Source organism: Phyllostomus discolor, chromosome X, assembly GCF_004126475.2.
Source record: "Phyllostomus discolor isolate MPI-MPIP mPhyDis1 chromosome X, mPhyDis1.pri.v3, whole genome shotgun sequence".
In the NCBI taxonomy this organism is placed as follows: domain Eukaryota; kingdom Metazoa; phylum Chordata; class Mammalia; order Chiroptera; family Phyllostomidae; genus Phyllostomus; species Phyllostomus discolor.
In genome coordinates, this window is record NC_050198.1 from 75,776,642 (window position 1) to 75,791,030 (window position 14,389).

General features: G+C 38.4%; 1 protein-coding gene across 5 annotated transcripts in view; it reads right to left on the minus strand.

The window, feature by feature from the left end:
• The window catches only part of LOC118498574 (teneurin-1-like), a 322,780-nt gene that overhangs the window by 53,156 nt on the left and 255,235 nt on the right, over positions 1-14,389 (minus strand). For all 5 annotated transcript variants that reach the window (XM_036016977.1, XM_036016974.1, XM_036016973.1 and 2 more), the window contains one exon: positions 13,987-14,267. In XM_036016977.1, the coding sequence (XP_035872870.1) occupies positions 13,987-14,203 (217 nt within the window). In that variant the 5' untranslated portion in view covers positions 14,204-14,267. The remainder of the gene's footprint in view (positions 1-13,986; positions 14,268-14,389) is intronic.

The following is a 14,389-nucleotide window of genomic DNA, read 5'->3' on the forward strand; positions in this document are numbered from 1 at the left end:
ACTTTCAGGTTTGCACAGGCCTCAGAATGGTTGAATGGGTTCTTACAGGCATTCCAAATAGAGGTAGCAGAAGAGACAGGTAATGAGAGCTACCTGGTGCAGCTGAGAAGATAGCTGTTAGCATACTATGTAAGCAGTTGGTACGTTATGCAACAGCTGGAATAAGAAGGTGGAATGAGAGAAGGTGTGCTAGAGAACAAGAGTTGTCTGATGCCAGCTAGTTAATTATCAACCATCCAAGTGCAGATAAAAAAAAATAGCCAGCTGGATATTTGAATTTGAATTGGAAGAGACAGGTCCAAGCTACAGCTATAAATATTTTTCAGCATATAAATGGTCAAATCGTGAAACAAAATCATATGACCAAGGAATTAAGTTTTTCATATAAGAGAAGAGGACCTCAGGCAGGGTCCTCAGGCCCTCCAATGTTTTATGGTTTGGAAGATAAGGAGATCCAACAAAGAGTCATAGCACGGCTCAAAAGGGGTGGTCAAGGGGATACGAGAGGACTCAGAAGAATATGATATCTTGAAGATCAAGCGAACTATGGGAAGTGATCACTGGTGTCAAAAGCTGCTGAGAGGTCAATATGAGAACTCAGAATTGAGCATTGAACTTAGCAAAGTGGAGGCCTTGGTGCTCTTGACAAGAGCAATTGCTAATAATGTAAAGGAACTCTAAGGCTTAGACATTAGAAAAATTTTCAACCTAAATTTTGGATTTCCTGTAGAGATTAGTAGAGAATGAAATGAAGAAGACCACAATGCAACAATTGGACATGGAAAAATGCCTGTCAATAGCTGCATAATGATAGGCCACTTTAATGAAGTAGAAGGAAGGAGAAAACAAAAGTCAGGTGGTATGAGTTACACAAGAAGAAAGGCTGTTAAACTGAAGGCCTTGGAATACATTGGTTACCAATGAGTAAATTACCCCAGGCTTGTTACTTTAGGTAGTTAGTGCATAACAGGAGAAAGAATAAGGTCAAGATGTTGGTCTTCATCTGAGACAGCTATCCCGACAAAGAAAAGAACACTGTCCCATGGCCAGGGCATACACTTCAGGCTTGTAGAGCCATCTTGCTAATGATCCTGGCCTGATGTTAATCACAGTGGATTCCTAACATTAAAGTACAGAAGGCTTGGGGGGGGTTCCCTATATTTAGAAGAACTACACAGATATTTCTAACAGTAGGGAAGAAATACCATCTTCCATTTAAGAACCATTTGAACAGCAACTACTCTATCTGATAAATGATATTTTATACATATATACATACTTTTATATAGGTTAAAAGCATGACTTTTAGAGTCCAGCAGCCAAGAAAAAGTCTCAACTGGGCCACTTAGTAGATATGTTATCTCAGGAAAACTAACCTCCTTCTCTAAATCTGAATTTTATCACCTGTGAACTGGGGATTATAAGTGTGTCCAATTGTGATAGGGCTGTTTGAAAGGTTAAGAGGGATCATGCTCAGCACAGTGTCTGACACATAATAAATATTAGCTCTTATTATTCTTCAAAATGGAAAGCAAGAGGATTTATTTGCTGAAATATAATTGTTTCCAAGGTCCCACCCTGCTGTATTTGTTAGCCTAGAAGCATTTTTCTGCACCACCTTTCAACTTTATTTTAATTTGGGGACTCACCAGAGACTGATTTTTGTTTTGTTTCAGTTGTTCAGAAGTCACCTATGAAGTTAAGCCTCTTATGTGGATTAAGTCAATGGCAATATTGATTTGGGCTTTTTATGAGCTACCAAATCTAGTTATCATAACCTTTCAAGGAAGGGAAAAAAATCCCCTGGAAGATTAGAAACTCTCCCATTCTCACTCTGAGTAGACTAAATTGTAAAATAATCCAGTGGATGCTTCGTTAGGAAGGTCATCAGGATAATAAACTGAAAAGTAATATTTCCACTTCTTCAAACTACAACATCAGTAGAATGTGCCTCCTATATACTACCAATAAAGGAAAGTGTTCAGATTAATTTGCTCAATTTTTTTTACCAGTTCCTGAGCACTCCCAACATAACAGACCCATTAGCAGGCACTGAATTTTGAATAAACATGGGTGTGCAATGATGGTAACTGAAATGAGATGGGATCATAAAACCTTTCAAATGGGTTTGCGGCATGGAGGCAATAGAAGGATGATGAAGACTCCAAAAGAGTAAGGCTCATGTGCTGTTGAAAGATCACTAAAACCGCATCCTTGAGGTCAATGCCATCAGCCAGTTACTGGGAATGTATGTTCTAATGTTGAAAACTACTCTGGAGAGAGTTTTAAAAGACCTAAAGTACAACAAAAGCCAATCTGCCTTTAGCAGATTACAGAATAGGATGACTTTTCTAATCCAATCATTTAATGTGCATGACTACAATATTGAAAATGATGGGTTTTAGGAATTTGATTTTCATCAATACTCTTTCAGGATTTAAAACCTTCATTATCTGGTGTTATGTCATTTTCAGGAGGGGCATTCTCGGGGAGATTTGAACTGAAAACCATCCTCTGGTGTTTTATAGCAGTTTAACTGAAGGTGTTACAACTACAGTCACTACGACAAGACTAAAAAGTTTGTTAAGCCCGTTTCCACTAGTGCTCATCCATATAGTTAAGCACAGAGCAAGTATATGGAAACTCACACTTTTCAATTAAATCAGATTGGCTGTGGACATGGGACGCTCCCTTATTCCTATGCATTAAGTTCTACTTCATTCATTTTCATGTTAATTCCAGGGACACAATTTCCTAGATCCTAAGGATAGGTAGGAAATCAATATCTGAAAATGGCTGTAACTGGCATCCTCTGAGTTGAAGTCACTGTGAAAGGATATGACAATTAAGAATAGTACTGGTGTCCCAACAGTTCTCAGAATGATTTATACGTACAATCTCAGTCGATCCTCTACACCACAGTGAGGAAATAGCATCTTCACTTCACATAAGAAAACACAAAACCTTGTAAAAGTAATCTCATTAAAAAATATTTCTGAGCACTTACTATGGGATAGAGTTTTAAGAGTAAAAAAGACAGTCCCTGCCCTCAAGAAGTTTACTGTTTGTTTAGAGAAATAAAAAAGTTAACAGTCAACTACAACTAAGGGTGGCTGGTAGTATGGAAGAAGCATGTACAGGGTGCTGTAGGATCACATAGAAGGGGAATCCAGTCAAGACTGCACAGGGTCAAGGAAGGCTTTCCAGGGCAGACAGCGTTGAGATGGAGACTCACAGGGTGAGGAGGCCAACTGAAGAGGAGAATGGAGGTTTACACCAATGGTTCAGGCACAACTCAAAGCTGGTACAAATGAACCTAGAGCTCTATCAACACTGAGAATCAACAGCAAAAAAATTTATCAGGCACAAAAAATTAAAAGAAATGAGGGACTGTGCCTGGAAGGTCAGTAAAGCACTCTAGTTGGATGGAGTACTCCACAGACCAACAGGGTTACTTTACTTTTTAAATTGATGTTTGTTGTTTTTTAATGTAAGAGTAACTGTTTCAGCGTTGCAGTGGGAACTGAGGTTTGTGGAAATAGGGTAGTGAGGAGTAGGCTCCAGGACAGTAGCTGATGCAGAAACAATGGCTTCAGAGGAGTCATGTTTGAGGTAGGTTGGAAGGTGGGAGGAACCGCCTGAGAGGGTTAGAGGCAAGGAGGTTCCCAAGGTTTCCAATTTGCAAAGGTGATTTTTGGGCATATTTGCTGAATAATTTGAAACATGTTAGCATCCAGCCTGATGTGAATGTGATAAGTTTTTAAAGTGTTCTTCAAACTCTAAACTTGAACTATTAATGAGGAGACATAATTGGACTTTAGTAGCAAAGCCTTGTAAATGTCTTAGTTGAAGATAGAGAAATTAATCCTAACTCAAACCTTTAAATTTTATAAAAGATTTGGGCATGTACTTATTAATTTTTTTGCCTTTGAGCTCCTTTCTAACTGCTTTTTTACATGACATAAAAGACATTAGAGGTCATCTGCTCAAACAGTTAAAGACCCAAGAGTAATAAAATTAAATACTTCATGTGTTACAGGAATGATTGGCACCAAACTAGCACTGCATATGGCTTGGTTTACACTGACAAGACAGCAGAATCCTCAGCTTTTGGTATAAAGGCTTCAAATGAGAATATTTCCAAGGTTCCAGGGGATTCAAGATTTATCTTCTGTCACCTCTAGACTCTTGCAGAATTATAATGAGAAAGAAGAGTGCTGAAAATAAATAGAACTTATTTGTATATGGAGCTAGTTCTGCATCACAGATGACCAAAAAGGCAGAATAACAGTTTCCTGACAGGACGATTTCCTGACAAGACATGCTGGCAATACCTCATAGTCATGCCTTTGCAGATATTTAAAACTGCCTTTGACTGCTCACATGAAGCTACCTTTAGAAATGCCAATTCTGAATCTTGTTCAAATCTTTGTAATAAAAGAGAATCAACATGCAATATGGATGTCGTCTCAATCACCTCTAGGAACTAACATACTTCAACATGCTGCAGAGCTCCTCTGTTATCTATTGAACCACATCCATGCCCCTTCACTAAACTTTTTACATTTAACAGCTGCTTCCTCCTATATTTCACCAAGCTCCCCATTTCATCAATCTTCAATAGTTTCTTTTCTTCAGCCATGTTATCTGCTGTTTGCCATTCAAATGATCTGACTTAGCCATGCCTGGCCTTTGTGTTAACCATATAATAAGTGGGTCCTAAAGAGTTAAAAGGAAAAGAAGAAAAGCTTTTTTCCCTAGTCTGCCCAAACCCAGGCCTATATATGCCTCCTTTGATCCTGCCCTGTAGCTGAAGCAATTCAAAGAGAGGAGCCAAATTATGTACTGAGCAGAGGACAGTGGCTTTGTTTCCCTGGGCACAGCCATCTCTGTGACACTTAGCCAGGGAGCCAGTCTTTTCATTCTGCACTTACGTAGATCCTCAAAGAAAAATACACAGCTCCACTGAGGGAAGAGTTATTTAGAGTCAGAACACTAGAATTGTTCCTTATACTATGCTGCAGGTTTTAATCAAGGTTTAGGAAGAAGCATTAAAGGGTTAAACACAGTATTAAACAAAGTGGGCTCAGGGATAGACAGTAGAAATGGAATGAGTTACAGAGGCAAGATATATTTTCAGACTGAGAGCAGAAGGTCACATAGCCTCAGAAGCAGCCCAGTAACAGAGCTGAGAAAGTGACCTAGCTATTCCTGGATTAAGAATATCCATCAACAAGACAGAGAAATGGTGAGAGGTAAAACCACACTTTCATAATGTGTCTACAATTACTAGTAACCACGTGTTGTTTCACAAAGTTAGTTTTAACAATCAATTTTCTAAATTATTTCCATTGAAATTTGGCCCTGCCAAGTGAATCCTACTGATGGATAATGTATTGGTATCTAACAAGTGACACATTGTGACTGACTGTGGCTAACTGAACAAGGCAAAAAGGGAACTTTTACAGAAATGATGACATTCAAAAGGATGCCCGAAGGTGCAACTTCTGTACTGAATCACAGTAAATCCCCTTCCTCCATTTTTCCTCCTATCTGGCTCCCTTCTCTTCTCCCAAACCGGGCTCCTAACTTATGCACACATCTGCATCACTTCAAAATATCATTTGTATGTAGGGGTATGTTATATAAATGTCTATATAAAGAAATATGGCCTCCCTTGTTAGAAACAAATCCAGACCATCTGTGGATGTAGCACTGTGTAGAAAATCTCCTAGTTGATGATGGTAGTAGTAAATCAAGGTGACACATGCTACAGCAAGTTGAAATGCAGTGGTTGGGTTTAGTACTTGGCGGCCTCCCACCCACAACAGCTTTTCGTTTTAGTGATAAATCTTGGGAGATCTAAGGAATATTACTAAGACGAGATGAAATTCCCTTAGTAGAGAAACTTAACCCATGGTCCATGGATGCAGGACTTCAAGGGCTTCTTGAGCCCCTTGAAATATATGACAAATGTTGTGCATATGTGCATTTTTCCAAAAAAAAAAAGATTCAGAGCTTTGATCAGATTCTCAAAGAATTAGATATTTGTCCCCTCCTCTGCACCTCACTGTGAAGAACCATTTCTCTGAGCATTAGGAGACATTGAAAGATTTTCAGAAGAATGGTGTGATCTGATATGTGTTTTGGAATGATCACTGGTAGCAATACAGAGGAGAGCCTGGAGTCCCTATGACACTAGAAGAATAAACTTTAACACACAAAGTATGTATCCTATCTCCATGAAATCTGTTACAGACTGGCACCCCCAAAGTATAGAATTTCCAATTTTAGTTTGGCACTCAATTGTGATTGGGAACCACATTTTCCAGATGAGAATGAGTACTTAAAGCTCATCGCACAGTGAGGCCATTATCCACTAGAGCTGCACCTAATCATGTAGGGGAGACAATACAGGCATTAGTCAGAGAGTCATGGATTTGTGTTTTAGCTCTGCTATTTACACGAGCTGTGTAACTCTATAAAATAGGGGTCATGATGACTATCTCCACATCATCGAGTTATGATAAAGACTAAATAAAAACTCTTATGTGTGGCCTCCCAGCAGAGTACTCGACACACAATGGTCAATCCTACTTACTGTTGCTAATATTCCCACACCTCCGTCATCAGTTCCACCTCACCTGAGCTCCAGATCCATGTATGTACAACCCCATCCTGACCCAGTCACAAACCTCACTCATTACTCATCTGAATCTCTTGATTCAGTCCACACTCCCAGAAGCTAACCTTGTCTATTCTTTATCCAAGGAAATTGAGATCAATAAAACATGAACTTGAACTCTTGTCATTCTGTGTAGGAACTTACTTTCTGTCTCAGAGGAAGCACTGAACCTTTTCAAAGCCTTCCCTTCCACCCGAGATGAAACATTCACCAACAGCCTTATTTCAGTCATTATATTCGCTTGCATTTATTCTTTAAATCCTTACGATTTGGCATCTTTCTCTAAGGCAGTGACTCTCCATCTTTGATGCACATTGGAATACACTGAGGAGATCTTAAAAACGGCAGGGGCCCACCCTTGGAAATAATAATTTAGTTGGTTTGACAAGCAATCCTGGCACTTAGATTTGTAAAACACATCAGGTAGTTTTACTGTTTTAGTTCTTATTTATTGACTTGAGAGACAGATAGAGAAAGAGAGAGACAGAGAGACAGAGAAAGAGAGAGAAACATCAGTTTGTTGTTCCACTTATTGATGTATTCATTGGTTGATTCTTGTGCGTGCCCTGACCAGAGATGGAACCCACATCCAGATGATGCTCTAAGCAACTGAGCTACCCGGCCACGGCTAAAAATGCCCCAGGCAATTTTAATGTCCAGCCAAGTGGGGAATCTCCAGTATGAAGTCAGCAATGACCTTCTAAACTGCCTATTTTAGTGCCCTTTGTCATTTTCATTCTACATGTTGATTCTGAAGTGTTTGACAATATTAGTCACGACTTCCAGCTGGAAAGGCTCCTCCCTTGGCTTATCTGATATCCTTTCCTTTCAATTCTTCTCTGCTATCTCGAGACCACCTCTTTTCCTCTACCCACTATTTTACATTCCAATGTTTCTCAGGTTATCGTATTTGGCTCTCTTTATTTCTACTTATACATATCGTCGCTGGATGATCTCTTCTGCTATGTGGTGCAGGAACCATCTATAGAGGAGTCCCTCTACACACACACACAGTTACACCATTTTCTTAAACTCAAGATCTGAATTCAGAGCTGTGTATCTCAGGCATATAGTTCTGGCAGTGTGCTCTGAAGTCAGGCGGCATGGGTTCCAATTCCACTCCTATTCTTTACTACCTCTGTAATATTAGGCAAGTGACTTAGTACCTCTGTGCCTCACTTTATTCATCTTTAAAATAGGGAAAATAATGATCCCAACCTCATAACATTATTAGAAAGATTAAATAACATTATCCATCTAAAGTGCCTTATTCTTATTCAGTGCCTGTCCATAATAAATGTTAAGTATTTCTCTTATAACTATTGTTACCATTCCCGAAGGAGAGCACATGGTTCTAGCTTCTAGACTCCTATAGTACTTTATAAATATCACTGTTATAACATCAATTATATTGCATCACTGTTGCTGGTTTATATCTGTCTTCCCATCTGTACTCTGAATTCTTTGAGGGCAACAAGTGCTTCCCATTCATCTATATATCTTCAGGTTTTAATGCAGAACTTGGCAAAGAGAAGCAGGCCACAGATAGGAAATAGATGCCATCTGTCTTGCCAACTCTAATTGATTGGTGATGCTTGCATGGAACGCAATGTTGATGAGGATGTGAGGCTGAGTTTGGCTCAACAAGAGCAAGCCTCATGATTTGATTTGGGATGTCTAGGACGTGACAGGTAAAGGGAGCAATGGCACAAGTACCACAGACATTCCATCCTACTTTTAGATGCAATATAAGTTCCCATGAACAAATGATACTGGCTGAAATACATGAGCCAATTGCAATTGGTGTGAAATAACAGCTTTCTCTTAGAGTCTAAGTTCTTTTTGGGCAGTCATTATAGATTTTTATGCTAGAAACTTGTGACAACTAGAAGTATAAACATGCTCATAGCAGAAAATTCACTACAGATGATCAAATGCAGCTGAAATTTCCATTTTAAAAGCCTTGCAACATTATATTACACCTGCCATCTGTGACCTTTATCACATAAATACAGACCTTGAGACTAAGAGTTCTGTTTTCAAGATTTTTACAGGAACTGTTTAGATATAAGCAAACAATAGTTTATACTACTACTAAGTGCTGGAAATAAGAATTAAGAAATGTAGTTTTCACATCTGGGCTTCTGTCTTCTCGAACCTACAAGTGATAATGCTATTTGTGCAGCTGTGGGATAAAGCCTGGGGCAAGGAGGGAAAATAATAGTCACGTGTGTCCATTTATTTCAGGATGAACTTCATCCACCTAGCAAAAGTATCTGAAACATAACTGACACTAAATGAATGTTTGATGCATAAAGGAGTGAATGAAAAAAATGGATGGATGGATGGGTGGATGGGTGGATGTAGGACAGATGAGCTTTCCATCCAATTGTCAATACAAATTGGCAGTTTTAAATTTCTTCCACCAGATGGCGATAATGTGAGATTTATGCTTCCTTGTAATATAGAAAAACAACCAACCAAACAAACAAAACCCATAGTAGAAGAAATAGAAGCACAGAAGAGCAGTTTAAAATGGAAGAAATAAAACATTTGTATCAGCCATAGTATGTCAGGAGTCTATGATCTTGTGGGACTTGAAATAAGTCCTCATCATACATCCTTTTTATGCAAGGGTGACTTTTTATTCATAACTACATTTCGGTAAAACAGCTATGTTCAAAAGCAATCTTATCTGTTATAAAAATTATAGGGCAATTCTCATAATCAAAATTACTATCTTTGGTTTATACATCCATATATTTATACCTGCATTTGTCTTATACTAATCTCTTAGCTAATTGATGCCTCCCTTGGAGGCGAGGCTGCCTGGGAACAACTGCTATAGATGACTGTGTGCCTCCAGGAAATCCAGCCCTGCTATTAGACACCTGCCAAAAATTGTATAAAATAAGCTTGCCTAGGGCTCATTCATCCTGTTAGTAAAGAATTGTGAATAATATTAGATTAGCGTCCATCCCTTAATTTGAAAGCTTTTGGAAAATAAGAAAATCAGTTTTAAAATCCAGCATTATGGGTGTACATCGGGAGGGGGAGGTGCCTCATTCTTGGCAAATAAAGATAAGAATATGAAGATATTTTCAGATGGAATCAAGCAAGTATTTCCTCTTATTAATTATCTCCCCTAAATAAGCCCTGAATTAGAAACTAACAACCAAACTCGGGAATACTTCATTATACATTATATAGGCTATCGTCTGCACTTTTCTAAAGATAATCAGAAAGGAAAGGTTTTCTAGACTTCCTTGTAAACCCTTGGTCACTGGAATGTCAAGAGGCTGGCAATGTTGTTGGGGAAGGTGAACTAACATTTATTGAGTTTCTAAACACTGTCACACTTAGGATTACAATTAAGCCTTATCCCACCCTCATGATGTAGGTATGGGAGGCAGTGTAACACAGCAAAAAAATGGGAACTTTGAAGTCATGGACTTGATTTCCAATCCCAACTCTCAGCACTTTCTTAGCTGTAGAGTCTCTAGCAAGTTCTTTCTCTCCAATCTTGTCACCTCATCTGTGAGCTGGGAATAATATTCTGTACCTCAGAAGGCATTTATGAAGAACAAATATAAAGCACCTAACAGAGTCTCGGAACAGAGCAGATACTATCCAAGATACATTGTTATTATTGCTTTTATTTTTACTAGTGTGATTATGCTGCTGCTGCTGCTGATGATGATGATGATGATGAAGATGAAGTCAATTTTGCAGATGAGATAGAGACCCAGAGAGCTTCAGTAACTTGCTGCAGGCTGCACAGCTAGTAAGACTGAAAGGCTACATGTAGCACAGTCTCTGGCACTGTAGTTGGTGCCCCATCAACATGTTTGCTTTCTCCCTTCCTGACTTAAAATTCAATGATATTCTCATAATTTTGTTCATTAAAAAATAATGAATCAGCTCTGGCTGATGTGGTTCAGTGGATTGAGTGCTGGCCTGAGAACCAAAGGGTCACAGGTTTGATTCCCAGTCAGGGCACATGCCTGGGCTGCAGGCCAGGTCCCCAGTAGGGAACAAACAAGAGGCAACCACACACTGACGTTTCTCTCCTTTTCTTTCTCCCTTCCTTCCCTTTTCTCCAAAAATAAATGAAATCTTTAAAAAAATAATGAAGCAACCTCAACTCTAGCTAGACTGATTCAAGATGCTACCATTGACATAGATTTGTGAAAATTAAAAACATTTCTTTTACCTATAGGTAGTAAATATATGGTAATAAAGAAAACAACAAAGAAGATTCCAGACCTCACAAAAGAGATGATCATTGGGCCCAAAGTTTTGCCTAATGTAGGATAATTCATTTCTCTCCCAAAGAGGTACATATTTTCCCTGTTAGGTCTCTATAAAAATCAACAAGTCAGTGGCAGATAAGATTCCGAGTTTCCAGACTTTCACCTTCTGGATCTTTATACTTCAGTTTCTGTGTGAGCACACTGAAGGACAGGGCTAGCTACAATTGTAAACAACCTGAACATGTGGTTATATCAATACATGGAAGATAGGTTTTGATTTTTGTTCATGGTTTTTTTTCTAGTCTCACTGCACATATTCTCTCTGGGTAATCACACTAATCCCCAGGCAACTCCTGCTATTAAAATACTGATGAACTCAAATCTATGTATATCAACAGTGCGTGTCTTTCCTGAAGACACACATTTCTAACTGCCTGATGAGAAAATCCACCTGGATGTCACCTGAGCATTTTAAACTTCACATGTCCAGAAAGCCACTTGTTCTCTTCCCTTCAAGTCCCTTCCCCCATGTTTCCTGTCTTGGTAAATGAATCTCCATTCTCCCAGTTTCCCAAACTTGAAATTTCAAGTCGTCCTTCACCCTGTTATCTCTTTCAGCCTTGACAAGTAATCAATTACCAAGTCGTATCAATGCCACCACACTAATATCTCTTGAATATGTTTTTCTCCCACCACTGACATAGCCAGAGTTCAGACCTTTCGCACTGTTCTTAGCCTGGGTTGATTCGGTAGCTTCACAAATTGTCTCCCTTTATCAAATTTTCCCCAACTGCAATCAATTTTCTATACCACTGTTTATACACCTATAATTCTTTTCTATAGTTCTCATCCTAAAAATTACAATTCATCATGAAATTCCCTATCACTTAAAAGCTTTTCTTCTTTAAATCTTAAAGGGGGAAAAAGAACCCCTAAATTGGGCATGCAAGACTTTTCAGGATCTGGCTCCACTGTACCTTACTTTAGCCATACTGAAATGTTCACTGTTCCAGGCCTTCTTACAGCTTTATGGTTTCGCACCTACTAATTTACCCTCCTGGAATGCCCTTCTCCTAGTAAACTCTTCTTCACATTTTTGAGACGTAGATCGAGTACCACATTTCTCTAGACCCCAATTCTTATGTTCTTCCACAGTACTTTATTAATCTATAGAAGTACTTGCTACATTTAATTGCAGTGATTTCTTTGACATCTATTTTCTCCACCATGAGTTTAAAGCAGAAAATATCATAGTCATCTCCATCCATATCTGACTCAAGGCCTGACACATAGCAAGTGGTAAATAAGAGCCCATTGAGTAATAGGTTATTTGAAAGAACATTAGGATGGCATCATAGAAGATAAACATCTGTCATCCGTAAATTCATTTTGATCATAATGCACAGAAACAAAATATGAAGCTGGCTAGCTCTTTATATTGACTCAGTACAAAATTGCTTCTGTTTTTAGAACTGTCACTAGATGTGTATTTGATTTTTAAAAAATCCTCACCTGAGGACATTTTTCAATTGTTTTGAGAGAGAGAGATAGAAGAACGGTGAGAGAAACACAGGTGTGAGAGAGAAGCATTAATTGGCTGCCTCCCATACCAGCCTGGACTGAGATTATACATGTTTGAACCCACAACCTAGGCATGTGCCCTGACCAGGAATCGAGCCCACAACCTTTTGGTTACACAACATCAGTCCAACCAAATGGGGCACACTGGCCAGGGCATAGAAGTGTATTCTTATTTCAACTCAAAACACGTTAGGTCACTATACTCCAAACCTAGAAGCTACAACTTGCAACTGTTAAGTCCATATTATTTAAAGACAAACTTACAGAGAAACATTTCCTAAAGCATAATAGAGCCACAAATTCCCATAGGAAAACATTTCCCAATATTCAGGTAGGCAGAATAATAAAATTATTTTGTACCAAATTTACACTGTCTTTAACCGAATCAATAGGGAAGATTAAAATGAATTACTTGAAAAAAAAGATATAAAACTTTTACCAATTATGGTAAGAACTAAAAATGAGCCATATAGTTAATATAATAAACATTTAATGTATATTTCAATGTTAGCATGACTACCTTAAATCTTTAACTCAATTTAAAGTTTCTCTATTATGAAATTTGAATACTCATTAGACTACAGTGGTTTTCATTTGTAATAACTACATTTTACATGTCTCTGGTGGTACCTGAGAATTAAGATTGTGGGTGATGCTGCTGCTACTGACTCAAGCTACACACTGAGAAAAACAAATCTAGATAAGCAAATCTCTTGTTTTTTTTGTAATCTCAGCATTGACATACACTTTAAAAAAGGTCACATGTGGCAATGTCAGTATCCTTTTTCTATGTAGTGAAAATACTGTTGAATACTCCTTGTCTTTCAATTGAAAAGAAATAAGAAACCAGTATTTCTATCCACCTGTTTCTCTCTGTTAGAAATTTTTTGGTCAACCCGTAACTGACAAACCAAGGCTGTCCAAAGGATATGCTCCACAGGATGGCTATGGCAGGAAATGTTCCAACCAATTCTTACTTTCTCTTAAGACTGTGCTGCAGAGGGCTTTGCTGCTCTGTGGAAAGACTTTCTGGGCACCTGTTTGGTAATCTCCACTAACCTTTCTAAAGCTCTGTGAGAAGCCAAATATTTAAGAATTTTGTCCCATATAGGCAATGGCTGGGAAAGCACTTAGCTATTTACTTTTCATCTTACTATGAATTATTTATCCTTCAGTCTGTAAATGGCTATTTGTAGGATTAGACAAATTTTGAATGCTCTGATAAGAGGATTGTTGTATCTAAATTCATGCATAATCCGTAAAAAGCACATGTGACCTACAACCTCAGCTGGGCTGGCATATGACAAAGATTCACTAAACATATGTAAACAGTGTGGATTATTAACCACTTAACATCAGCAAATTTGTTTTTGAAATATAAGTTTATGCATACAGACATTCCCCAATGAGAAATAATATTGGTTACAAAAATCCAAACAAACAAACAAACAAACAAACAAACTATACCTTGAGTAGCTTTCTCTACTTCTTTCCTCTTTCTGCTCTGGCTATTGTAATTCATCCTCATCTCTTGGTTATACTCATGCAGAGTTTCTCTGGAGTTGTATGACTGTCTTGGTTTTCTTCCATCTTCACTCTCATCAGAAGAACTGGTATAGGCTAAATCCATTTCATGCTTGACTTTAGACAGAGGCTGGTAGGGTTTGCAGTCTGTTTGCTCCATCTCTGATTAAGCAAGCTCAGTTTCATAAAAGAAAGCAAGAGGAACTCCTTTAATGTGAGCAGCCCTGAAAGAGGGAGGGAAAAACACAAGCCTTCTTAGGTTTGTCCTTTTGTGAGGAAATACATCTGGCAGATTCACAATTGGTCCTGATCATACTATCAAAGGAGTGGAGCAAAAGACAAACTA